We start from the raw sequence: 27293 nt of genomic DNA on the forward strand, positions 1-27293 counted from the left end.
AGAGGGTGAATCGGACCTTAAACAGATCTGAATTCCATCACATCAAGGAAACCTTTCCTGCCAATTAATAAATTATAGCTGCACCAGTGGTGGATGAACACTTGTTCCTGTAACAGAAGGATTTCTGTATCTGCTAAGCTGAGGAGACGTCTTCCATTTCACCTGATTTTGTGCCAAGGCCTAATTGGATGGTGAGATAAGGAACTTATTATCTTATCAGCTGGGGTTAGATAAGTACATCTGATTGTGATATAGGATAAGGCTTGTAAAGCTACTTTTGGCGATAACTGTAATAGATTGCTGCTAATCAGGAATTGTTATTATAAGGAATTGTTTAGTATGTGTAAGAATTAGTTTTACTTAGTTATCTAGCAAATGTGTTGTGATAATTATGTACTGAGTTTCATACATGTATTCAGATATTTTGTGAACAATATTTAGATATTGCTGCTGGCTTGTGAATTATATTTTTCTATTTTCATAATAAAAGTATTTCTCATTAGCCTTGGTCTGGTCGTGTAAATAGGCAAGAAAGCTGAACCTGGATGAGATATTATGGTCTTCCCTAGAAACTAACAGGCACGTATTTGTTTACGTAATTGATTAGTGGACCGTAAATCTTTCTACAGCCCAAGCTCGTTGGAAACGAGAGGACGAAGAGCCGTTTCTTCAGAATGAGTCTTAGAAAAGAACACTGGAAGTACGGTAGATCGATTTAGATCACATGTGCCAAATACAAGGTCCACGGGCCGAATCCGGCCCGCCTGGCCTTTTATGTGCTCCGATGTCACAATCATGCCGGAAAGTCTGCCGGCTTCGGCAGCGATTCGGCAGTGTTGTCCATGGCTTCCCCTCCTGCCTTCCGTCTGCTGCGGTCCACCCAGGCGGAAACAGGAAGTTGAGAGTCATTGGAGACAGACTGCAGCAAGCAAAAAGCAGGAGGGGGAGCCACGGACAACACTGCCAAATCGCTGAGGCCCACAGATTCCTTGGCTTGGCGTCGACATCAGATTGATGCCGGAGGGAAAGACAGGCCGGGCTGTGAGGAGAGAGGGACCAGCGCTGGAGGGAAAGGCAAGTTGGGGTGTGAGGAGAGAAGGATCAGCGCTGAAGGGAAAGGCAAGCTGGGCTGTGAAGAGAGAGGGACCGGCGCTGGAGGGAAAGGCATGCTGGGCTGTAAAGAGAGTGAGATGAAGGGAGAGAGGTTGGACCTGGGTAAGAGGAAAAAAGATACTTGAAGGGAGAATCATTGGGAAGAGAAAGGGAGAAATGGTAGACCTGGAGATGGAAGGGAGGGAGAAATGTTAGGCCTGGGGGTGAAATGGAGAGAGAGATGCAGTATCTCTTTTTTTTTTCCTTCCATCTCATTTATCAGCATCAAGGGGGGAGGGAAGAAGAACAACAGAAAAGAGACAGAGCAAAATGCTGGACCAAGAGGAAAGAGGAGGATAGATAGAAGGAAATAGGAGGCTGGGAAAGGAATGAGATGGGAAATGGGAGAGCTACAGAATAAGAGAAGATGGAAAATTGATAGATAGCTGAAATTTTTAAAAGGAGAAGGATGAGAAGAAAGAGGGCAAGATTTGAGTGGACAGAAGAAGAAAAGCAAAAAGGAGAAAAGTTGAAAAGGAAAAATCAATATGTTGGAGACAGAGACTGGAGCAAGAGAGAAGAGGAGAAAAAAATGGACAGCAGACAATGGAAAGAGAATTAGAAGATAGACAAAATCAGAAAGAAAAACTGGGACTAAAAGCAAAATGACCAGTCAACCAAAAGGTAGAAAAAATAATTTTATTTCTATTTTGTGATTACAATATGTCAGATTTGAAATGTGTATCCTGCCAGAGCTGGTGTTAAAACAACAAGCGTGAACTAGGACCTAAAAGAGAAAAAAAGTATTTTTTGTTTATTTTGTAGCCAGTATGGGTGGAAAGGTTATATCCCTATACTTCTACTAAGACTAACCCCCTCCTTTGCTGGCGCGCAGCGTGGGTTTTGGTGCCGGTGGCAATTGATCTGACCCTCACAGAAGTCCTGAGAGCATCGGAGCTGCCACCGGCGCTGGAGCCCATACTGTGCGTCAGCAAAGGAGAGGATAAGTATCTTAATAAAAAATCCGGGCCACGACTTAGTCTGTGTTTTAGATTTCAGCCCCTTATGTGATTTGAGTTTGACATCCCTGATTTAGATGAAGTGCATGACTACTTCTGAAAGGACAATCTCTGGCAACATGTTCAAGAGCTTAACTATTCCCCAAATGAAAAAATATTCCATCCTATTGGTTTTAAAAGTATTTCCCTGCAGTTTCATCGAGTGTCCCCTAGTCTTTGTAATTTTTGACAGAGTGAAAAATCGATCTACTTATACCTGTTCTACTCTACTAAGGATTTTGCAGACTTCAATCATATCTCCCCTCAGCTGTCTCTTTTCCAAGCTGAAGAGCCCTAACCTTTTTAGTCTTTCCTCATTCTAGAGGAGTTCCATCCCCTTTATCATCTTGGTCACTCTTCTTTGAACATTTTCTAGTGCTGCTATATATTTCTTGACATAAGGAGACCAGAATTGAATGCAATACTCCAGGTGAGGTCGCACCATGGAGCAATACAGAAGCATTATAATATCTTTTTTTTTTCTCTTTCTTTATTTATAATTTTAATAATTGACATTCTCACGAGTCAAAAAAGAAAAATGCAATGTAAACTATAATTATAATATATCAAATTGTTCGAAGACATCTCCTTATTAATACACAGTATAGTTAGTCCACAATATTCTGGAGGACGTGGCTAAAATAAAACTGAAATAAAGCATAGGAAATTATATCAAAGGAAACCAAATGGAGGTCTGACTGCTCTTAGAACAATTCTTTTCCTGAGCTATCTTGAAAAATAGCAAAACTCATAAGTTAGATACAGGCTATTCTCTAGCTGAAATAAATTTAGACAGCTGTTGCGGCTCATAGAAAACATATCTATTTTCTTTATATAACAATATGCACTTGCAGGGGTATCTTAGAGCAAAAGTAGTCCCTAAATGAACTACCTGGGGTCTCAAGATGAAAAATTGTTTCCTTCTCTTTTGGGTAGAACGAGAGACATCTGGATACATTCTTATGGTATTCGTCCTAAAGGGAACATTTTTATATTTAAAAAACATCTTGAGCATCCATTCTCTATTAGAGTCAATAGCAAACTGTACAATTAATGTAGCTGAAACCTGGATCTCAATATCCGACCTCTCTAGGAAATTTGTCAGATCCAAACTATCAGCAGATACATTCTGCTGGTTAGGAATTTGAGATTTAACTTTCGAGGGTAGGTAATAAATTTTTGAGAGGGGTGAACATAAGAACATAAGAAATGCCCGCACCGGATCAGACAGTGGGTCCTCTAGTCCGGTGGTCTGCACCCGCGGAGGCTCAGCTAGGTGTTCCCCGATGAGGACCTTGGACACTCGTATCCCTCAATGTGTCTTGCAAGAAGATGTGCGTCCAACTTGTCCTTAAATCCTAGAATGGTAATTTCCGCCACAATCTCTTCCGGGAGTGCATTCCAGGCGTCCACCACTCGCTATGTGAAATAGTATTTTCTGACATTTGTCCTGGTCCTGTCTCCCTTCAGTTTCAGTCCATGACCTCTTGTCCGAGTCACATTTGACAACGTGAATAACGTTGTTTCTTGCTCTATTTTGTCGATTCCTTTTAATATTTTAAAAGTCTCTATCAGATCCCTGCGCATTCTTCTCTTCTCGTGGGTGGGTATGAGATTTCAGGCACTTTCAGAATTTCACGCAAATATCTTTTAAACATTGCTAAGGCAGATATAGTATGGATTTTAGGGAAATTAATAACCCGGAGATTACATCTCCTAATAGTTTTCTATCATTTCTTGCTTGAAGTGCAAACTACACTGTCCTTAGTCCAAGTTAAAGCTTGCAATTCCAAGGATTTGTTTTAGTCTCAAATTAAGTCATTTTACTATCTAAAGAAGTTACCTTGGTCTTAAGTTCCAGATTTTCTGAAAGTACTGTAGTACATCTCATGGAAAGTTGCTGGATTTGATTCCCTAGAGAAGATTGCATATTGGATATCGCATCCCATATAGTTTCCATTATGCAGACTTTAAGAACATAAGCATTGTCTCTGCTGGGTCAGACCAGAGGTCCATCATGCCCAGCAGTCTGCTCACACGGAGGCCCATCAAGTCCAGGACCTGTATAATATTCTTCTATCTATACCCTTCTATCCCTTTTTCCTTCAGGAAATTATCTAATCCTTTCTTGAACCCCGATATCATGCTCTGTCATATCACACCCTCTGGAAGCTCATTCCAGGTGTCTACCACCCTTTGGGTGAAAAAGAACTTCCTAGCATTGTTTCTGAATCTGTTCCCTTTTAATTTTTCCGAGTGCCCTCTCATTCTTGTAGTTTTCGAAAGTTTGAAGGATCTGTCCCTCTCCACTTTCTCTATGCCCTTCATGATCTTGTAAGTCTCTATCAAGTTCCCTCTAAATCTCCGTTTTTCCAGTGAAAAGAGCTTCAGTTTCTCTAGTCTTTCAGCATACAAAAGGTTTTCCATACCTTTTATCAATCGCATTGCTCTTTTCTGAACCCTCACTAGTAACTATGTTTCCACAACAACAGGGACAATGTATCAGCCAGAGTCAGAAAAAATGATAAATAGCAAAATAAAGACTGACTCAACTCAGTAAAGCCAATATATGAGAAGGACAAACGCTACTGTCTCAAAGCTCAGAGACTTGTAACTCTGAAGAGGGGAAGGATATCCTCTCTTAGGAAAAGAGTTTTGCATCCAATCATAGCTAGAACTGCAGTAAGGGCAAGTCCAACTCAAAAAGGCAACTGTTTGTAATGCTTTCAATAGTAATGTATAAGTTGATTCATTTTTGAAAAAAGTAGTACAATAGGAGATTGCATTCAGGTTGTACAGAAAGTAAACTTATCTTGTAAGCATAAAGCTATACTCAGGGTCCCGACGCGGCCCTGTTTCGGCGTCTGCTTCAGGAGACCCCGCCACACACAAAATGCTTGCAAAAGAATCACGCTAATAAAGGTGTTCAAACTGTGGTCGGTCAAACAATAGAAAAATTCTGTGCACTAGTAACGCCATATCCTTCTTAAGGTACGGCGACTACTTCTGCTCGAGAGCTCCGTGCAGCGCCCAGAGTCAAGAACTGCCTCAGCTGTAGAGAATTCTTCTTGAGTTTGCTCTGTTCCCGTCTCCAACTGGGAAGAAATTAGTACCTTCTCTTGCCCCCCCCGCCAGAGTTGGTCCTTCCTCTCCGTGGGACCAGCAAGAAGGATTCCCGGGTCGGCTCATCCAACAAGGACCCTCCCATTGCGCCAGAACAGCTGGGTGGACTACGCTCATCGGAAGATAGTGTGACGCCCTCGAAGAAGAGATCCCGCGCCTCAGTTCACGCGGTCTCTCCAGCCGTGGATACCTCCGATTGCCGCGTTCCAGAGCTGCACTCCACAAAGACGTCCATCGGGCCTGTAGGAAAAACAGTTTCGTCCGGGAACATCCGGACTTTAGATTTACGTTTTACCATCTGGTATCAGGAAAAAGGCTTATTGCAGGGACAATGGAGTCTCCGTGGTAAGTTCAAGCCGCCATCTTGGTTACGCTCCGCCCCCAGCATTATAATATCTTTAGTCTTGTTAACCATCCCTTTTTAAATAATTTCTAGTATCTTGTTTGCGTTTTTAGCCGCCACCACACATTAGGCAGAAGGTTTCATTGTATTATCTACAATGACACCCAGATCCCTTTCTTGGGCGCTAACCTCCCATGGTAGACCCTAGCATCCGGTAACTGTGATTTTGGTTATTCTTCCCAATATGCATCACATTGCATTTGTCGACATTAAATTTCATCTGCCACTTGGACGCCCAGTCTTTCAATTTCCTAAGGTCTGCCTGCAATGTTTCATAATCCGCATGCGTTTTAACAACTTTGAACAGTTTAGTGCCATCTGCAAATTTAATCACCTCACTCATTGTCCCAATTTTCAGATAGTTTACTTGGAGCATTGGCAGTCATAGTTTGGACAATTCAATGAGTTGTAGCACCTGGTTTGGAGTTTTTTTTTAAAGACCCATGAAGCCTTTCAACTGAGGTCTTTTATTCTACAAACATAGTTTCTGGTGCTCCTCAGAGATTTATGAGTAATCTTCTCTGTGTTTCATATTTTGAACACGTCCTGGGCTCATTTAGACCAGACTGATTGGCACTGCTTATGTTTTTATGTTCTTAAGTGTCTAGCATATTGGGGTTTTTTTATATATAAATGATTCACAAAATATGTTTCTCATTGTGATACAGTATGATTACAGGTAATTGAAATCACTCATTATAATACCGTTGCCCAGTTCTCCAACTTTCCTAATCTCTGAAACATTTCTTCATCTGTCTGCTCATTTTTCCCGAGGGGACAGTAGTATAACCCTACATTTATATTCCTTCCCTTCACGCATGGAATGTTTATTTTATTTGAGTCAATTCCCTCTTTCACAATTTGATCTACTCTATCCATGCGATATAATTTGTACCCAGGTAATACAGTGTCCCATTGATTGTCCCCCTTCCACCAGGTCTTTGAGATGACTATTATATCTACCTCATCTTCAGTGCAATATACTCTAACTACTTTATTTTTTAGGCTTCTAGCATTTGTATACAGATAGTTCAAATTGTGTTGAGACTTCGGAGCTCTACCTGCCTCTTGAGTCCTGCGCGTGGAACTGGGAGTTTCTAGAGCAAAGGTGAATCTCTCATAGAGCATATTGTCTCCTGCTGACAGGCAGAAATATGATTGTCCAGAGGCTTGAATTCATAAGCACAATGTCTCTTTTAGAAGTATAACTTTATTTTTTGGGTTCTCAGGGATCTTCGCCTACATTTTCATGCAGGTCTTATTCCTGATTCTTCCTTCACCTACATTTTCATGCAGGTCTTATTCCTGATTCTTCCTTCACCTACATTTTCATGCAGGTCTTATTCCTGATTCTTCCTCATTCCCCTCTTGAAACCTAAGGAGGCTTCAGCACAAAAAGAGAAAAAAATATATGCGCTGTTGAAGAAGACTCCAAGAACACAGCTTCTTCACTTCATGGAAAATGAAAAGCTCATGGTCCCACAAGCCAACATCAGGCAGGAAGGCACTCGTACATGCGCGGTATGGGCGGTCACAAGATTTCTAAAGTATTAAAGTGATAGTATACTTTAGCACTATTCATACCGGGCTCCATGGATGTGAGAATATGTTGCCTATTTATCCAGGAATAATGTCTTATTATGTATGTTAATATGTAACTGTTAATATGTAACTCGCCCTGGATAAGGGCAGGAGAGAAATAAACAAACAAACATAACTACAAGAGATCACCTCTTGGGAGAAGACAGGTGACAATAGCTCGAAAAACTAAAAAGCTGGTAGACAGGAAAACAAAGTTGGAGATGAAAATGAAAGAAATTCATAGTCTACTACTTCCTCCCTGTTATCATGTATCAAAGAACAAGTGCCGACTCACAAATCTTAAACATGCTCACTACAGTTATTGAGAGAGTGATAATATTCAGAGTCCTGATTAGTTACTGCTGGTCCAAAGATGCACACATTAAAATAATCAAGTTCTTAAAACTTACCAAAGAATTCAGCAAAAGGATCTCTTCCCCTGAAAAACTCTCTGAAGACCTCATCAGCACTGCGGAAGCTGAACTTGAATCCAGGGAAATCAGTTTCTGAGCTCTGCTCACCAGCACCTGCTGCTCAAGCCAAAGGGATATTTTCATATTAATAATGCAGCTTAAGTCTTTCTCATACTAAAACAAATCAAACCTCCTCTAATTAGACAGACTCTCCTTTTTAAGAGGAGAAAATAGAAACTTCCAACAGTATTAGATTTAAGACTCAACTGTACTTTTATAAAAGGAAATTGTGTGGGAAAATATATGGAGAATAAGGGAAAAATAGAGGAGTGTGTGGCGCGGTGGTTGAAGCTACAGCCTCCGCACCCTGGGGTTGTGGGTTCAAATCCCACGCTGCTCCTTGTGACCCTGGGCAAGTCACTTAATCCTCCATAGCCCCAGGTACGTTAGATAAATTGTGAGCCCACCGGGACATATAGGGAAAAATGCTTGAGTACCTGATTGTAAAAACCGCTTAGATAACCTTGATAGGCGGTATATAAAATCCTAATATACTTGAAAAAAGATACTGTCATCAAAAGAAAGAACTTTACCACCAGCAAGCTGGTCTGCCTGAAACTGCTTTATGCAAGATTTCTTAAAGTTAGGGTCTGGAACAGCTTCCTAGATTTGTTTCTCTCCCCTCCCATTAAGGATGGACAAGCCATGTCAGAAAAGTTAGTAACAGGCTTCAGCTTCTGCTGATCTCGCTCACCTGATCCTGAAAGTCCATCTTTCCCATAACGGTTGTAGATATCTCTTTTTCGCTCTGGAAGAGGAAAACAACAGCATATTAATGTATAGCAGCAGATGAAGAAAACAAACACCCACATACAGGGCTCCTTTTACTAAACGGCACTAGAGGTTTTAGCGCAGGCCAGTGAGGTAAATGCTCCGATGCTCATACAATTCCTATGAGTGTCAGAGTATTTACCTTGCTGGCCCACACTAAAAACCTCTTGCACTGTTTAGTAAAATTCAGTGACAGTGAAAAGACAGGAAACAGAATCATCATCAAGACCAAATAAGCATGAACAAAATAGAAAGAGCAACAAAGTTTAGAGATGAAAATGGTGGGGGAAAGATAATTACAATAAAGCCAGAAATATAGAGCCAAGTTGTACAAGGAGTAACCTGCTAATTTTGTTTCTTCAAATCCTACCAGACCAGTTCAGACACATAGATTTCACTCATCTATAAGATGGAGACAGAAAATAAGCTTGTGGACCTTACCCTACATAAAATACTTGGCAGACAGCAGCTTTTTAATATTTCTGTACAACCAAAACTGAAACTCCCCTGGCCCCTCTAAAGAGCTAGAAGATGGAAAGGGGTGCACAATAGTGCTGCCCGATTCAGCCTACTGAATCTTTTTTTCAATTTGATTTTCCTGCCCAATTGGGTATTTTTTTCAAACATCCTGGTGGGTTTATTTTATAGCCTATCTACCCCCTTTGCTCTCTCCTACCCACACTGGCGCTATGATGTAATCAAAATAAACAAACAAAAAAGACTTTGCCTCTCTCTGTTAAATTCTAGCTCACGTTCGCGGTCTAACACCAGCTCTGGCAGGATACACATTTCAAATCTGACATATTGTAATCACAAAACAGAAAATAAAATTATTTTTTCTATCTTTTGTTGTCTGGTCATTATTCAAATCATATTGGTCACGGTTCTGGTTGTCTTCTGATAACACGCTTGCCAGGGTCTCCTGATTTTCTTCTTTCTCCATGATAACCATCCATCTTCCATCTCTGTCCTTCCCTTCCATTTCCCTTCCCTCCCCCAGAGGTCTGGCATCTTCCCTTTTTTTCATCTCCATCCCCGCAGCTGCAGTGATGGACCCCACATTCCCAGATCCACCATATTTCCTTTTCTCAACTACCCTTTCATCCAGCATCTCTCCCTCCTTCCCTACCACCCCAGGGTCCACCAGCTCTCCCTTTCTCTTCCCACTACCCTCCTATCCAGTATCTCTATCCCCCCACACCATCCCTTGTGTCCAACTTTCCCTTTCTGTTCCTTCCCTCCCTAAATCCCATTGTCCACCATCTCTCCTCTGTTTTAAGACCCATTATTTCTTCCTCCCTCCCTCCCTTCGTGTACTTCTACACCAGGGCCCCCTCCCCAGAAGGCCTGCTCGGTCCCCCCCTTCTTTGCAGCGTATTCCCTGATCCCTCTGAAGGCTTGCATATTCCCCCTTTCTTTGCAGAATCCTCCCTGTCCCCCTTCCCCAAAGGCCTGTATGCTCCCCCCTTCTTTACAGCATTCACCTGGCCTCCTGCTCTTACCTTCAGATAATACGGCAGTCTGCGAGAGGATCACCGGTCCTGTAACAATCCTTACAGGCTGCCATCGGCCTCTGCAGCACGATCCCTCTGCTACAGTCCCACCCCTCCTTGGACATCAGGAGCAGGATCGTGGCAGAGGGAACATGCTGCTGAGGATGACGGCAGCCTGCAAGGATCGCTACAGCACCAGTGATCCTCTCTGCAGGCTGCTGTATTATCTGAAGGTAAGAGCAGGAGGCCAGGGGGGAAGCCGGAGGACACTGCAGCACTTCCCGACTGACCATCCCCTCTCGCCCCCTAAAGCGGGAGCGGCAGCAGCAGTGGGCGTCCAGAAAGAGGAAGCGCAGCCGCTCCTACTTTAGGAGACCTGAATGCATGGGGAGGAGGGTTGGTCACCGAATCGGGAGGCTGATTTTTTTTTTTTTTTTTAAACAAAATCAATTTGAATCAGAAATCGGGCAGCACTAGATACCAAAATCTGCAATAGATTAGACACTCCTGATGGTGTAGATAACACAAATAGGAACACAGTGAAGCTTGAGGAATAATCTGGCAGCTAAGATTTAATGCTAAGAAAAACAAGGCCATGCATTTTGGGCTGTAAAAACCAGAGGGAACAGTATTGTTTAGGAGGTGAAGAACCTTTGTACACAAAAGAGGAGCAGGACTTGGGTGTGATAGTAGATGATGATCTTAAGGTGGCCAAACAGGTTGAAATGGTGACGGTAAAAGCTAGACAGATGCTTGTGTGCATAGGGAGAGGAATGGCCAGTAGGAAAAAGGAGGTATTGATACCCTTGTATAAGACTCTGGCAATATCTCATCTAGAATATTGTGTACAAAGGGGTCAAGTGGTGCCATGAGAAGAAGCAGATGCTAAAGAGTTGCGCTTCTAACTTCCCCTGATAAACAACTGCTAAATCACCTGAACACCTTAGCAAAACTCAAATTTTTTTTTAGATACCAACGAGGGTGCATTATCTTTGGATAAATATATTACCACTTCAATGGGGCTTCCTTCATTTTATGGCTACCAAATTGCTATGGAAGGACAGGAAGAAGCCAAAGCTTTCAGAAGGCAAGGTGGCAAACCAACAGGCCCTGCCAAATTCATCAGTCTGTTCAGCGTGGACAGCAGAAATAATAGCTGAAGTAATGGCAGTGGTAGAGTCATTTTAGATAAGCCTTATATGATAGGGTGGAGGCAGCCCATGAAAGACTGGATAGTATCGGCCTCAAGTTCGATCAGATGCAACAGAGTATATTGGAAGATAAAATGATCTCAGTAGAGGGGCCTACAAAAGTGTTTCATAAGAGACTTGCTGATTTGGAGAGCAAAGTTGATGACCTCAAGAATTATTACGAAGAAATAACTTACGATTTATAGGACTCCCAGTGTCTGCGTGATGGTAACCTACAGGAATTTATTTATTCATTCAATTTTCTATACAGTTTACTCTCAGTCAACCAGCACCTATAGAGATTGGTAGATGCTGGATAAATGTAGTTTCTGGTTGTTTGAGAGTTACTATTAAAAACAGGTCTAACTAATACTATACCCCATACTATGCCATTCCATATAACCGTTCCAGGCAAATTACTAGACATGTGGTAGGCAAAGCGTGGGTGTACTCAAATGTGGCATGCCAAGTTTACACTTAAATTTCTGCCAGAAATTGATTTTATTTATTTATTTATTTAAAATATTACAGTATTTCTTTGATTTTTTTTTCTGATTGCTTGAGTTCCGGTTAAAAGAGTCTACTAAACCATTCTCCCAGGGGTGCTCGGAACAGTTTATATAAATTTATTCAGGTACTATACTCAAACATTTTTCCCTGTCTGTTCCAGTGGGTTCACAATCTATCTAATGTACCTGGGGCAATGGGGGGTTTAAGTGACTTGCCCAGGGTCATAAGGAGCAGCGTGGGTTTGAACCCACAACCTCAAGATGCTGAGGTCGACATTGTATATCTGGATTTTCAGAAGGTGTTCGACAAGGTTCCACATGAATGACTACTTCGGAAACTTGCGAGCCATGGAATCGAGGGTGAAATACTCAGGTGGATTAAAAACTGGCTAGAGCATAGGAAACAGAGAGTGGGGGTAAATGGACAATACTCGGACTGGAAGAGTGTCACCAGTGAGGTGCTGCAGGGCTCGGTGCTTGGACCCGTGCTCTTCAACATCTTTATAAATGATCTGGACATTGGTACGACGAGTGAGGTGATTAAATTTGCGGACAATACGAAGTTATTCAGAGTAGTGAAGACACAGGGGGATTGCGAAGATCTGCAATGTGACATAATCAAGCTCGAGAAATGGGCATCGACATCGACGTGATCCCCATCAACATGGATTTACCAAGGGCAGGTCCTGCCAATCAAATCTGATTAGCTTCTTCGACTGGGTAACAAGACAACTGGATGCCGGGGAATCCCTGGACGTAATGTATTTGGACTTCAGCAAAGCTTTTGATAGCGTCCCACACCGCAGGTTATTGAACAAGTTGAAATCGCTGGGATTAGGGGAAACACTAGCTGCATGGGTTAAGGATTGGCTGAGCGGTAGAATTCAGAGGGTGATGGTAAATGGTACCCCATCCAAAACATCAGATGTGACCAGTGGAGTGCCACAAGGCTCGGTCTTAGGTCCAATCCTATTCAACATATTCATAAGTGATATGACCCAAGGGCTCAGAGGAAAAATATCATTGTTCGCCGATGACGCCAAACTGTGCAACATAGTAGGTAAAAGCACTATGCCTGACAGTATGACGCAGGACCTACTACTATTAGAACAATGGTCATCGACTTGGCAGCTCAACTTCAATGCTAAAAAATGCAAAGTGATGCACCTGGGTAAAAGAAATCTGTGCAGGACTTACATGTTAAATGGTGAGACCTTAGTTAGGACCACGGAAGAACGGGATTTAGGAGTAATCATTAGTGATGACATGAAAACTGCCAATCAAGTGGAAAAGGCTTCCTCTAAGGCAAGGCAAATGATGGGTTGTATCCATAGAGGTTTTATCAGCAGGATGCCCGAGGTCATAATGCCACTGTACAGGTCCATGGTGAGACCTCATTTGGAATATTGTGTTCAATTCTGGAGACCACATTACCAGAAAGATGTGCTGAGAGTTGAGTCAGTTCAGCGGATGGCCACCAGGATGGTCTTGGGGCTCAAGGATCTTCCGTATGAAGTAAGGCTGAATAAATTGCAGCTGTACTCACTTGAAGAACGAAGAGAGAGAGGAGACATGATTGAGACATTTAAATATATCACGGGTCGTATCGAGGTGGAAGAGGATATCTTTCGTCTTATGGGACCTTCGTCCACCAGAGGGCATCCGCTGAAAATCAGGGGAGGGAAATTTCATGGGGACTCCAGAAAGTATTTCTTCACTGAGAGGGTGGTCGATCATTGGAATGAACTCCCACGGCAGGTGATTGAGGCCAACAGCATGGCAGATTTCAAAAATAAATGGGATATTCATGTGGGATCTCTAATGAGGTAAGGGCAGGAGGTTGGTGAGCAAACTCATGGGGGAAGGGTCAATGGAGTGGGCAGACTTGATGGGCTTTGGCCCTTTTCTGCCGTCATTTTTCTATGTTTCTATGACATGGTTCAATGTGAATAAGTGTAAAGTGATGCATGTCGGTAACAAAAATCTCATGCACGAATACAAGATGTCTGGGGTGGTACTTGGAGAGACCTCCCAGGAAAGAGACTTGGGAGTTCTGATCGACAAGTCGATGAAGCTGTCCACGCAATGTGTGGCGGCGGCGGCAGCAAAAAAGGGCGAACAAAATGCTAAGAATGATCAAGAAAGGGATCATGAACAGATTGGAGAAGGTTATCATGCCGCTGTACCAGGCCATGGTGTGCCCTCACCTGGAGCACTGGTCGCCGTACATGAAGAAGGACACGGTACTACTCAAAAGGGTCCAGAGAAGAGTGACTAAAATGGTTATGGGGCTGGAGGAGTTCCCGTACAGTGAGAGACTGGAGAAACTGGGCCTCTTCTCCCTTGAAAAGAGGAGACAGAGGGGACATGATCGAAACATTCAAAATACTGAAGATAAAGACAGGGCACTCTCTAAAGTTGAAAGGGGATAAATTTCATACATACGTAAGGAAGTTCTTCTTCACCCAGAGAATGGTAGAAAACTGGAACGCTCTTCCAGAGTCTGTTATAGGGGAAAACACCCTCCAGGGATTCAAGACAAAGTTGGACAAGTCCCTGCTCAACTTGAACATATGCAGGTGAGGCTGGACTCATTTAGAGCACTGGTCTTTGACCTGGGAGCCGCCGCGTGAACGGACTGTTGGGCACGATGGACCACTGGTCTGACCCAGCAGCGGCAATTCTTATGTTCTTAACCACTGCGTCACACTCTGGAAACATGGCTTTCTGAGACAGTGCAGTTCGGATATCAGTTGAGGTCTCTCTGCATAGAAAGAACACACCAAGTGGGTGCTCAGAGGCAGGCTGGTGCTAAACTATGTGCAGTTCCTTCAACTGCTACACTTCGCTCACAAACAAGCACCATCCAACTACAAACCAATTGCAGGAATACCTTTACTAACAAAACTATTTGAAACCTTAGTAAGCAAACAACTTAAGGCTCATATCAACAAACATTCATGTCTCCACACATCACAATATGGATTCAGAGCTCAACACAGTACTTAAAAGGTTCAAAGAAGAGCAACCAAGATAATAAAGGGGATGGAACTCCCCCTCCCCTTCACTCTCTACATCTTCTCACCTGTCTCCTCTTCGAATGCCTATAATTTTATTGTCCTGTAACTTTATTGTGAATGTCAATTGTAACCCGTTCTGAGCTCCCGGGAGACTGGGATAGAAATAAACACATAAATAAATAAATGAGGAAAGACTAAAAAGGTTAGGGTTCTTCAGCTTGGAAAAGACGGCTGAGGTTGAAGTGGATTGATTTTTCACTCTGTCAAAAATTACAAAGACTAGGGGGACACTCAATGAAGTTACAGGGAAAAATACTTTTAAAACCAATAGGAGGAAATTTTTTTTCGCTCAGAGAATAGTTAAGCTCTGGAACGCGTTGCCAGAAGTTGTGGTAAAAGCAGATAGCGTAGTTGGTTTTAAGAAAGGTTTGGACAATTTCCTGGAGGAAAAGTCCATAGTCTGTTATTGAGAAAGACATGGGGGAAGCCACTTCTTGCCCTGGATTGGTAGAATGGAATATTGCTACTCCTAGGGTTTTGGCCAGGTACTAGTGACCTAGATTGGTCACTGTGAGAACAAGCTACTGGGCTTGATGGACCATTGGTCTGACCCAGTAAGGCTATTCTTATGTTCTTAACTATTACTCCTTAATTTAACCACTAAAGTCAAGCAAGCACTCAGAAAGGGACAATAAGTTGTCTTACTGCAATTCAATATCTCAGCAGCTTTTGATTCAATAGATGTGATTTATTACTGACAAGACTGGTTCTTAATTGGTTTCACTCATTCATTACAAACAGGGAATATGGGATATGTAAGGATAAGACCTTATCCAAAAGCTAGAAGTCATTGTCCCTCATCTTATTTAACCTATTCATGAACTCATTTGGATATCTTTAATTCGAGAAAGAGGGAACTACTAACCTATGTAGACATTTTCCTACTTATTCATCTAGATCTAACAGCCATAAAAGCCCCAGAAAAAATCCTAAACAGAGTAACAGAATATCAGCTTGGGCAACACCACCAAAACCAAATTCAACACCACCAAAACCAAACTACTATGGCTCCACACAACCCAACAGTCAGTCCCAAACTCCTTGACTTTACCTTCTGGGGTCAACCTTAAAGTACATAAAACATCAAAAGTGCTGGGAATCATTCTGGATTCTACTCTCTCCTATGCACCACAAATTTCCAACTTATTGAAGAAAACCTCCTACAGTATAAAGCGACTACAGGTGATTAGACCACTTTTCTTTGAACACAACTTTGCTGTTTTGGTGCAAATGCTCATACTTTCTCAACTTGACCACTACAACTCTCTATATGCCAAGATAAATGCAATACAAATATGCTGATTACAACTGAAATAAGATACAGCAATCAGACTGATTTTCAGGCTCAAAAAATTTGATAAGATTCTGAAAGTAATTTGATAAACTTCACTGGTTGCCAATAACCTCCCGAATCTCATTTAAAAATTCCTGCATTCTATACCATGTACGCAACACCAACTCATCTGAGGCACTAATTCATATCTTCTCAGAACTCTTTGGCTAGAATAGCCAATATCTTGCTAATGATACTCCTTTCTCCTAGAGGAGTCAAATACAAATGAATATTCAACTCTTTATTCACGTATGTTGCTTTTAAAATCTGGAACAGTTTACTTACAAACACAAGAAAAGAATCCTGCTACCTAAATTTCAGAAGAAGCCTAAAAACACCTCAACCATGGCAATACCTATTAGACAGCTCTAATGACTAAGAATCCAACTCTCATCTCTAACAATCATCAATCTGTAACTGATTACAGTAATCCCGCTTGTCTAGAACAAAACTATCAGCTTCACTCCAGCAGTGCCCAATATCAAATCAAATTGTAAAAACGTTTGCTATTTGTCTCTGTTCAGTCTGTATAATGAGTTTATTGAAAATCTGATATGATCTTCAATTGTATGTTCCCACTGCTCTAACAAGGGTTCTCTTACTTTGATCCATAAATAAATGATTAGATTTGATTAGATTTTAAGGGCAATCTGTTCTGGACTTTTCTTTATTTATGAAGGACATAGTGTACTTTGGTTTCAAGATTATTATCTAAAGTAGCAGCAGCACAAATGGACTTTGTGCCAATTTGTTCTATGCCGGTAGAAAAAAAAAATGATCCAGTTCTCTTTGCTCTTGCCTGCTAAATTGCATGTGCATCTCTGCTTATAACAGATGTATTATCTATAGTTGTTTATCTTGTGTATTGTATTGTTATATGAGCTAAGGTATTGTATCTGATCTATGATCTATAATCGTTTGTCGTATTAACTGTACCTAATTTTGAATATTATTCTGTAAACTGCTTTGAATTGATGGCCCAGTCATTATTGAAAATTTCTATTACACTTGTAAACAAACATGAAGAAATTCGGAAAGCACAGAACTTTTTAAATGCTAGATCTCCTACTCCACATAAATGGCCTACCGATTGATCCTATAAGAAATATGCTATTCTGCTTCAGTTCATCTGCAGCCTTCAACATTGTTAACCACGATGTCTTGTATTTCTTACTTTCAGAAAGTGATCTCAACCGGACTGTCCTGGAATGGTTTTCCAAATTCTTATCATTCAGCTCCTATTCAGTTAATAAGGAGGGATTTACTTCAAACTCTTGGTGGGCCTCCTGCAGTGTTCCCCAGGGCTAATCTAATCTAATGCTTGACTTTATATACAGAGGCATCATTCAAGGAAAGCTCGACTCGGTTTACAATAGTTATCGAATAAAAAACCAGAAAAGAATAAGACTAAGTTTGGTAAAGTTAATTTTCAAAGTGTTTAGCAAATAAAGAAGTTTTTAAGGATTTGCGAAAAGGTTGAAGTGAGCCAGAATTCCTTAAAAGAAGTGGAAGGTCATTCCACAGTTGAGATAGCTTAAAAAATCAAAGAGTGACTGAAAAATTTAACTCCCTTAATCCCTTTTTTGGAAGGAAGAGATAATTTGAATTGTTGATCACCTCTTGCAAAAGAAAATCTATAAACATTCCAGGATACAGGAAGGAGAGGAGTAAAAATACCATGTAAAATTTTTAAAACAACACAGGCACACTTAAATTGAACTCTAAAACAAACTGGGAGCCAATGAAAACTCTGAAGCAACGGCGTCACATGATCAAATTTACATTTCCCAAAAATCAATTTCGTAGCAGTCCACTGTCCCCGATCTTATTTAACATTTATATGAGCTCATTGAACTACTATAATCTGAATGCCCAAGAAACATTACTGACGTATGCTGATGATATTTTTATACTACTTGAGGTTGACTCTGATTTTGTTAACTTGACATCTATTATTAACCATTGTATTGCTAAACTACAGTCCTGGGAATGATGGTTCAGATGAAGTTAAATGCTGCTAAGACAAAACTCCTTTGGTTGGGCCCAAAATTAGACCCCCCCCCTACCTTCTGCTGTGAACTTAGACTCGGGAGAGTCTCTGAAAATTGAGTTTTCCTCTTCAGTATTAGGCACTCTCATCGATTCTTCACTTATATTTAAAGATCAAGTTAATTCTCTTGTTAAAAAAAAAAAAAAAAAAAGTTTTTTTAAATCTCCGTGTTTTGTGGAAAATTTGAGTGCTTTTTCATCAACAGTATTTCTCCATCTTGGTTCAATCAATCTTTCTAGCATGTCTGGACTACTGCAATTCAATGTATGTGGGCTCATCCAAGGCTAGTCCATAGAGACTCCAATTGATACAGAATACTACTGCCAGACTAATTTTTAGCAAGAGTAAGTTTGACCATGTGTCCTACACTGGCTCCCAGTTCACTTGAGAATTCAATTTAAACGCATCTATATTGCATTTAAGATTTTATTTGGCTTGTTTACCACTCTTGTCCCTTTGGACTGGAATGTGTGTAGATCTCACCTGGCCAACTCTCAGAAATTATTTAAAAAAAACTCTCCTTTCCCTCTCTTAGGGGTAAAAGTAAATTTATTAAGCAATTTAGTCATTCTTTCGCCCTCAAATTGACAGAGCTCTGGAATAACTTGCCGCTTTCGTTAAGAAGCTTAGGCCCCTTCTTATCATTCAGGTACGCTTTGAAGACAATTCTGTTCACCAAACACTATGGAAATTAACTACTTCTACCTCTCTTGCCTTAGTTCTTTTCTTGTTTAGTTCTTTTGTATTTTTCCTTTTCTTAATTTTAACCAAGTCGAGCTTCAAATTGGCTAATGACCCAGTTTATAAGTTTTAGTTTAGTTTTATCAGTTCAGAGTTTGTTACCAAGTGAGGCTCTCAGCTTGATACTGTCTGCTAGTTTCTAATTGAGCTAGCTCCTGGAAAGATAGATTTACCAAAGCAATTGGACTGCATGTACCTTTAATAAAAAGACACTGTCCTTCAACGTGTTTTCAGAACCCGACTGGAGGGCTCATCTGCAATACGCAGGATGCACTACTTTGTTTTGTATTAACATTATTTTTAGGTAATAGGTTCTGTGGTACATCTTATTTAGGAGGGGAAGAGGGAACCCGAATGGCGGGAGGAAGGGGAGTAACACTGGGGTGGGGGGAATAGGGATTTATAGTTTTAAGGACAAGAGGGAAACTTGTGTGTGAGTGGAATGTGGATGAATGTAACACATGGATGTGTCTTGAGGATATGCTATTAATGTTATTAATAACGTGTAAATTTTTATTTATTTATTCAATTATTTAGCCCGTCCTCCCAAAGGAGTCCAGAACGGGTTACAAAGTACATCCACAATATAATCGAGACAGGACAGATGACTTAATTTACAATAGACATAACAGTAAAACATATACACTAAGCAGCATCTCGTGAGAGTAGATGGCTTAGGTGTGTTGACTCTGATGGCATTTCTGGGTGCATGTCCTTAAGGCGCTGAGATTGTGAAGAGGAAGGTTTTCACGGCCTTCCTGAAGCTCCAAAGTCCATCTAGTGTTCTAACAGATGGGGGGATGGTGTGCCATAGCCTGGGTATGAAATGTAAGTAGGAGCATTTGCGGGCTGTTTCAGTTTTGAGGGAGTGGGAGGAGAGGGTATAGAATGGGGTGCCTTCTTTCTCTGGGGTTATTGAACAAAGATCTTGCCTACTACTTTCAACTATGTGACTCGATGTTTAAAATGATATCTTGGAATGTGGGACACATCAAACACCATAAAATATTACAAGTGTTAAATTGACATAAAGCACTAGTGGTATTACTTCAAGAAACTCATTTGGATGCCTCAGAACATCAAAAATTACATAGATGGCAGGTGGGGAATTACGTAGGTATATTAGATAGAGAATTCACTGGGACAGACAGGGAAAATGCTTGAAGACATGTAAACCGCTTTGGGTGTGGTTGCATAACCACAAAAAGTGGCATACAAGTTCCAAGCTCTTTCACTAGATAGTAATAAGAAGGCTAATTATTTTCTGAAAAGGGGTGACTGTGAAAAAATTGCGACTATTGTGGATAAAATGGGTAGATATATTATCATGTTATTCTAAATAGACAGGAATTGGTGTTGGTAAATGTGTATGCTCCTAACTCCTATGATGAGGTTTTTTTAAACACATCATACGACATATACAATCATTTCCAAATATACCTGTAATTGCAGATGGTGATTATAATACAGTTTTTGACCCATTCGTTTATAAATCTCACTACAAAGGATTCACACCAGTACACTATTCCAAAGGAGTACCACTGTTGTGTGATATTAACAGGATGGAGTCAGTCCAGAGGAAGGCTACTAAAATGGTCAGTGGTCATCATAAGAAGTTATGGGGTATCAGATTTACAGATCTCAATATGTATACTTTGGAGGAAAGTTGGGAGAGGGGAGACTGATAGACATGTTTATCTGGCATAAATGCACACAAGGCAAATCTCTTTCATTTGACAGGAAGCTCCGGAATGAGAGGGCATAGTATGAAATTAAGAGGTGACAGGCTCAGGAGTAATCTAAGGAAATACTTTTTTACAGAAAGGGTGGTAGATGCATGGAATAGTTTCCCAGTGGAGACAAAGATTGTGTCTGAATTCAAGAAAGCGTGGGTCAGGCATGTGGGATCTCTTAGGGAGAGGAGGAGGAGATGCTGTGGATGGGCATACAGGATGGGCTAGTTGACCTTTATCTGCCTTCATGTTTCTGTATTCTAGAATACTTTAGATCTCTTGGCGATTCTTATGTCCTTTAAAACTATGCCTCCCTCACTAGGCTGGGAAGTGCACTTAGAAATCTATGCCACCAGGAGTCCACTTTGGGGAGCACAAATATTTGCTGAAACGTTTGATCCACAGGATACAACTTGGTCACGGTTTTGGCCCCTCCCAGGGCTCTGTAAACAGGATCTATATGTCAGGATGCAATGGAAAAGATGTGGGCAGAAGAGAATATTGAGAGGGTGGGGTTGGATTACTTAGATTTAATTTTCAAAAGGACTCGGTAATGATTTCTACTAATGTTGAGTACTTAAAACAGTCGGCGCACTGAGGGATCTTCTCCCTGGTCCTCCAACCGTTTCCTGGCCCTCCAACTGAGAATCTGCATCTCCTCTCAGGGAAGTCTCACTTTTGGACATTAGGGGCATTAATTCTGACCCCTTGTTTTCCATGTCCCTGTCTGATGAAGCATCAGACTCCAAAAAAGCCTCTGCTTGCAGGAGCGAAGTGCTCTAACTGTCCAAACAAGCCTGCGCATTGGTCCACTCTGTAGCAGCCCTCTCAGGCGGAGCTCTGCCTTGTGTGTAAGCCTGTCACAGGAGATTAACAAATTCCAGAGTAAAAGCCTGAGAAGGCAACTCCTCTTCCCCCACCCCCTCCCTTGGGACTTGTAAACTGCTGTTTCTTGGATTGCAGAACTTCTACGCCCTTAAGGAAAGCAGAAGCATTGTCCCGGTACCTGGTGGTATATTTTCTCTCCAAATGAGATTTCTGTTCTGTCCCAGGCTCTAGCAGACTGTTGAGGGGCTAAGCCCAAAGCTCCCGCTCCTCCATTGCATGCCATGTGGCATGCAGCACAAAAAAACTCTTCTACCCATCCAGTGCATATAAGGCATGATACAAGGGTTTTAGGGTCTAGGGAATCTATCCCTGTCACTTTTCAGGCAAAACAAGCTGTTTTGAAGAAGAGTTTGAGCACTTAGGGAAAAAAAATATTGGGAAATCCAAGATGGCCACCGTGGGAGTGTTTTGGCACCAAAAAGAGCCCAAAAATGGTTCAGGGACACTTCAATGGTGAATTTAGGATTTTAGGGGTGGAGGACCAGGGCTCTAACAAAAGAAACCACTAAAACCAGGAATTTCAGACCCGCCACCTTGACTCCCCCATAGGCCATGACAGCCTGTACTCACAGACCATGTGCTCAATAAAGGTGCTGCAGCCTGCCTCAATTTGCCAGTCAGCTCCTGCGTGGAAATCTTTGGGCTGCCAGTTGGATGTAGTTGAACCACTCCTCAACCCCCACCAACCACACCAGATGAAAGAGAAGAGGAGTAAGCAAAATAAATAAATAAATAACAGCCAGAACTGTGAGCGCCCCAAAGGAATGCTACTGGTGCCTCAAGCTCCTAAATCAAGAAAGCAAGCAAATGCTGAGAGCAAAGATCCCTGAGCTCCATGGATCTTCCACAGATCCCCAAAGGATACACCAGTCAACTGCAGGCAGAAAAAAAAGTCTGCTCTTCTCCAAGCAGGCAGAGAAAACCCTTCTCAGAAGGAACTCTAGCACTGCAAAAAAATCTGTGAACACACCAAAAAATAAAATGGAGTAAACTGAGCAGATCAGAAAGACACCTTCATGTTCGCTTTCAGAAGGAAGAACTGAAGGGGAGGGCAGCACAGGAAGAGTGAAAAATTGTGATGGATGTCTTCCGCACAATGCTCATGAGAACGCATGGATAACCCTACGGTTCAGCATACCATCGCTACTGTACTAGAAATATACTTATCTAACTTAGACTTGCCCAGACTTGATGAGGATCAGAGGATAGCTCTCAATGCACCTACCGTAAATTGAATCTTTTGAATTCAGAATATCTCGTGACACACCCTAATTAGCAACTGCAGTTCTCACAATCATGTCCATTGAAACAGGCTCATGACTCGATGAAATATTTGGGCATTCATTTCTGTGTGGACATAGTAAATGGGAAATATTGAGGTTATATAAATTAAAGGTCACAAAAAGACATTTTCAACAGTGGGCAGCATTCCCCTTATCTCTCACGGGGAGGATCAATTTATTAACTATGATCATCTTTCCTAAGTGGTTATATTTTTTTTGCAAACTCTCCCATTGTATCTGAAGCAAACATAAGAATTATCATACTAGGATAGACCGAAGGTCCATAAAGCTCAGCATCCTGTTTCCAAAAGTGGCCAACCCAGGTCACAAATACCTAGGAGGCTAGATCCCAAGTAGTAAAACAGATTTTATGTGGATGTCTCCAAGCCATCTCAATAACGGTCTATGGACTTCTCTTTTAGGAAATTAGCCAAACCTTTTTTAAACCCTGCTAAGCTGATGTCACCACATTCTCCAGGAACAAATTCCAGAATTTAATTTCACGTTATGTGAAGAATTTTTTCCAGTTTGTTTTGAACCTACTACTTAGAAGCTTTATTACATGTCTCCTACTCCTAGCATTTTAGGAAACAGTAAACAAACTATTCACATCTACCCTTTCCACTCCACTCAGTATTTTATAGATCTCTATCATATCACCTGAGCCGTCTCTTCTCCAAAGTTAAAAAAGCCCTAGCCTCTTCAGCCTTCCCTCATAAAGAAGTCATCCCATCATTTTCATTGCCCTTCTTTGTACCTTGTCTAATTCCACTATATCTTATTTTAGATACAGTGACCAGAATTTCTCATAGTATTCAAGGTGAGGCTGTATCATACAGTGATACAAGGGCATTATAACATTTTCATCTTTGTTTTCCATTCCTTTCCTAATAGTTCCTAACATTCTATTTGCTTTCTTAGTCACAGCCACACACTGAGATGAGGGTTTCAACTTATCTCAAACAATGATACTTGGATCCTTTTCCTGGGTAGTGACTCCTAACAAGGAACCCTGCATCACATAGGTACAATTCAGGTTCCTCTTTCCCACATACATCACTTTGCATCTGCCATTTTGATGCCCAGTCTCATAAGGTCCTCTTGCAATTTTTCACAATCCTCTTGTGATTTAACAACTTTCAACAACTTTGTGTTATCAGGAAATTTAATTATCTCACTAGATATTCTCAACCCTAGATCAATGGTTAATATGTTAAAAAGCAATGGTTCTAGCACAGACCCCTGGGGAATCCCACAATTTATTCTTCTCCATTTAAAATATTGACCATTTACCCTACTCCATAATAGGACATTACCTTCTATCCCATGATTTTCTAATTTCCTCAGAAGTCTTTCATGAGGTACTTATATAAAATGCCTTTTGAAAATCCAAATACACAATATCACCTTTATCTACATGTTCATTCAAACTAGAACATAAGAACATAAGCAATATCTCTGCTGGGTCAGACCTGAGGTCCATCGTGCCCAGCAGACTGCCCATGCGGCGGCCCAACAGGTTCAGGACCTGTGCAGTAATCCTCTATCTATACCCCTCTATCCCCTTTTCCAGCAGGAAATTGTCCAATCCTTTCTTGAACCCCAGTACTGTACTCTGCCCTATTACGCCCTCTGGAAGCGCATTCCAGGTGTCCACCACATGTTGGGTAAAGAAGAACTTCCTAGCATTCGTTTTGAATCTGTCCCCTTTCAACTTTTCTGAATGCCCTAGTAAACTGGTGAGGCAAGATTTCCCTTGACAAAATCCATTTTGGCTTTCTCTCATTAATCTATGCTTATAGAAACATGATGGCAAATAAAGGCCAAATGGCCCATCTAGTCTGCCCATCTGCAGTAACCATTATCTCTTTCTCTCTCCGAGAGATCCCACGTGCCTATCCCAAGCCCTCTTGAATTCAGACACAGTCTCTGTCTCCACCATCTCTTCTAGGAGACTGTTCCACCATCTAACACCCTTTCTGTAAAAAAGTATTTCCTTAGATTACTCCGGAGCCAATCACCTCTTTACTTCATCCTATGCCCTCTCATTCCAGAGCTCCCTTTCAAATGAAAGACTCGACTCATGCGCAATTACATTATGTAAGAATTTAAACGTCTCTATCATATCTCCCTAGCCCGCCTTTCCTCCAAAATATACAGATTGAGATCTTTAAGTCTGTCCCCATCGAATCAACTCCCCCCCAATTGCTGGCAGGGGTTCCAAATGTGGATCTCTTAAGACCAGGCACTGAGTCAGCTAGTGCCCAGTGCTTGGTTCCTGTTCAGATAAGAGCCGGGACCAAGCTTTCCCAAGGAAAAAGCAATTACCTTGCAAGATGTTTGGCTTGTGGTAAGTCAAATAGACTTCATTACAAAGCACTGTTTCCAAACTCTGTCAATTTTTCACTGATATGACTTTGAAGGTAAATGATCACAAGACCCAGTTGCACCTGATTGGATAAAGTAGACACTTGTGTGATTATTTTAGTATTAGACTTTGTAACTGACTGTAAAGATAGAACTTCGTTATATTTTCAGATTGAGAAGATGGAAAATTCAATGAGAAATAAAAACCTTAGATTTCTTAACTTTCCAATCTCTCATTACTTGGCTCCTTTGGAGCTCCTGAGAATTATTTAAGAGATATTCTTCAGTATTCACTGGTGGACTCTTTTGTCTCTGGTGAACTCTTTTGTTCCGTCATCAATCAGGTAGAACAATGGACAAAAAACTTCAAACTAAAACTAAACCCTGAAAAAGCTAAAATATTTATGGCCACCCCAATGAACAAATACAAAGAGCCATCAATCAGCTTACAAGGGAGAAACTTTCCTATCAACCCCACTATAAAAATCCTTGCAGTGACCTTAGATCAACAATTGACATTTTACGCCCACATTGACATCTTAGTAAAAAAAATGCTTCTACTTACTATGGAAACTATATACTATAAAACCATAGGGCTCCTTTTACAAAAGCATGGTAGCAGTTTAACGTTCGTAATAGCGCGCGCTAAACCGCCGGATACGCTAGCCGCTAACACCTCCTCTTGAGCAGGCGGTATTTTCCAGCTAGCGTGGGGGTTAGCACATGATGAAAAGTCACACGCGTTAAACCCGCTATCACGCCTTCGTAAAAGGAGCCCATACTTTGACTTCGTATCATTTAAACTATTAGTACAATCACTAATCCTAAGCTCGCTGGACTACTTACAACATCATTTACCTAGGATCCTACAAAAAACACTATCAAAAGATTGAGAACAATCCAAAACATCCATTTGACTGATTTTTGACCTGAAAAAAATCCGACCACATCACCAGAATAATTTTCAAATTCGGTTGCCTATGCTTCAAAACACTATTCGGCATAGCACCCACCTACCTTCTGAATCACTTTGTTCTCCAACACAAACTCCGCTTCTCACGCAGAACATTACTATTCGCCTTTCTGACTCCCAAAGGATGCAAATTCAAAAAATTCCTCGACATGACACTTCCTTCCAAGCAGGAATCTGGAACAATACTCTAAGTGACTTACTCCTTAATCATTTGTCATACCAATCACTTGTCATACCATTTACTTGACAAATTTGTTTAACTTCCTTAATTGTTTTCCTCTACGTCTTCCGGCATGCTCCTTTTGTATATAACTATACATGCCTTTCTGTTTCCTCCTACTTCATGCTCATGATGTATCTTAGCTGCATTTATGCAGTCTCTCTTGTTGTAAGCCATCAAGAATTGAAAGGTATGACAGGATATAAATAAAGCTATTATTATTACATTCCCAGGAGCTCAAAAATTGTTGCAGAGGAAGGTCAAGTGGACCAGCTGGTGTCTTCTGATAGTCTAAACATCTCCCAGTTTTTGGAATCCTTTGAATTTATTGAAAAATGTGCTACACTGTTAGTCATATTTAGAACAGTTAGAGAAACAGGCTATACTTAAACTTTATTTTGGTAAGAGACAAGATAATTTTTGTGGTCAACAGCTTCAAGTTTTTCCAGATGTGGCCAAACAGACTCATGTTAGGAGAAAACAGTTCCTTCAACTGAAGCCATGTGCTCTGGCTGTGGCAGCTACTTTCTACCTAAGATTTCCCTGCAAATGCTTGATTTCCTATGGGAATAACAGATATACATTTGTTGACCCTTCTCAATTACAGATATTTCTGAAAGATAAACCAGTGATAATAATAATTTATTTTTATATACTGCCTAACCAGCAGTTCATAGCGGTTTACACAATAGGTACTCAGCATACAATATAATAACATCATACGTAATAAAATTCTAAATAACTAATACAAGCATTGAAACTAATGAATAAAAAAACCACAATATAAACTAAAATAAGTTTAGATAAAAAGATTAAAAGTACATTATAACAATGTGATAATATGAAAATCAGTAATGTATATTATATTGTTTAAATAAGTGGGTTTTTGGATCGTTTCTAAAATGATAGTAAGTAAGAAATGGCGAAACGAG

At 41.0% G+C, this 27293-nt stretch overlaps 1 protein-coding gene across 3 annotated transcripts in view; it reads right to left on the reverse strand.

Moving 5' to 3' along the window:
* DNAJB2 (DnaJ heat shock protein family (Hsp40) member B2) overlaps positions 1 to 27293 on the reverse strand; it is a 246423-nt gene that overhangs the window by 109874 nt on the left and 109256 nt on the right. For all 3 annotated transcript variants that reach the window (XM_033946760.1, XM_033946759.1, XM_033946761.1), the window contains 2 exons: positions 8425 to 8478; positions 7668 to 7787 (listed from right to left, as the gene is read on the reverse strand). In XM_033946760.1, coding sequence (XP_033802651.1) covers positions 7668 to 7787; positions 8425 to 8478 — 174 coding nt within the window. The remainder of the gene's footprint in view (positions 1 to 7667; positions 7788 to 8424; positions 8479 to 27293) is intronic.

This window comes from Geotrypetes seraphini, chromosome 5 (assembly GCF_902459505.1).
Source record: "Geotrypetes seraphini chromosome 5, aGeoSer1.1, whole genome shotgun sequence".
NCBI lineage: Eukaryota > Metazoa > Chordata > Amphibia > Gymnophiona > Dermophiidae > Geotrypetes > Geotrypetes seraphini.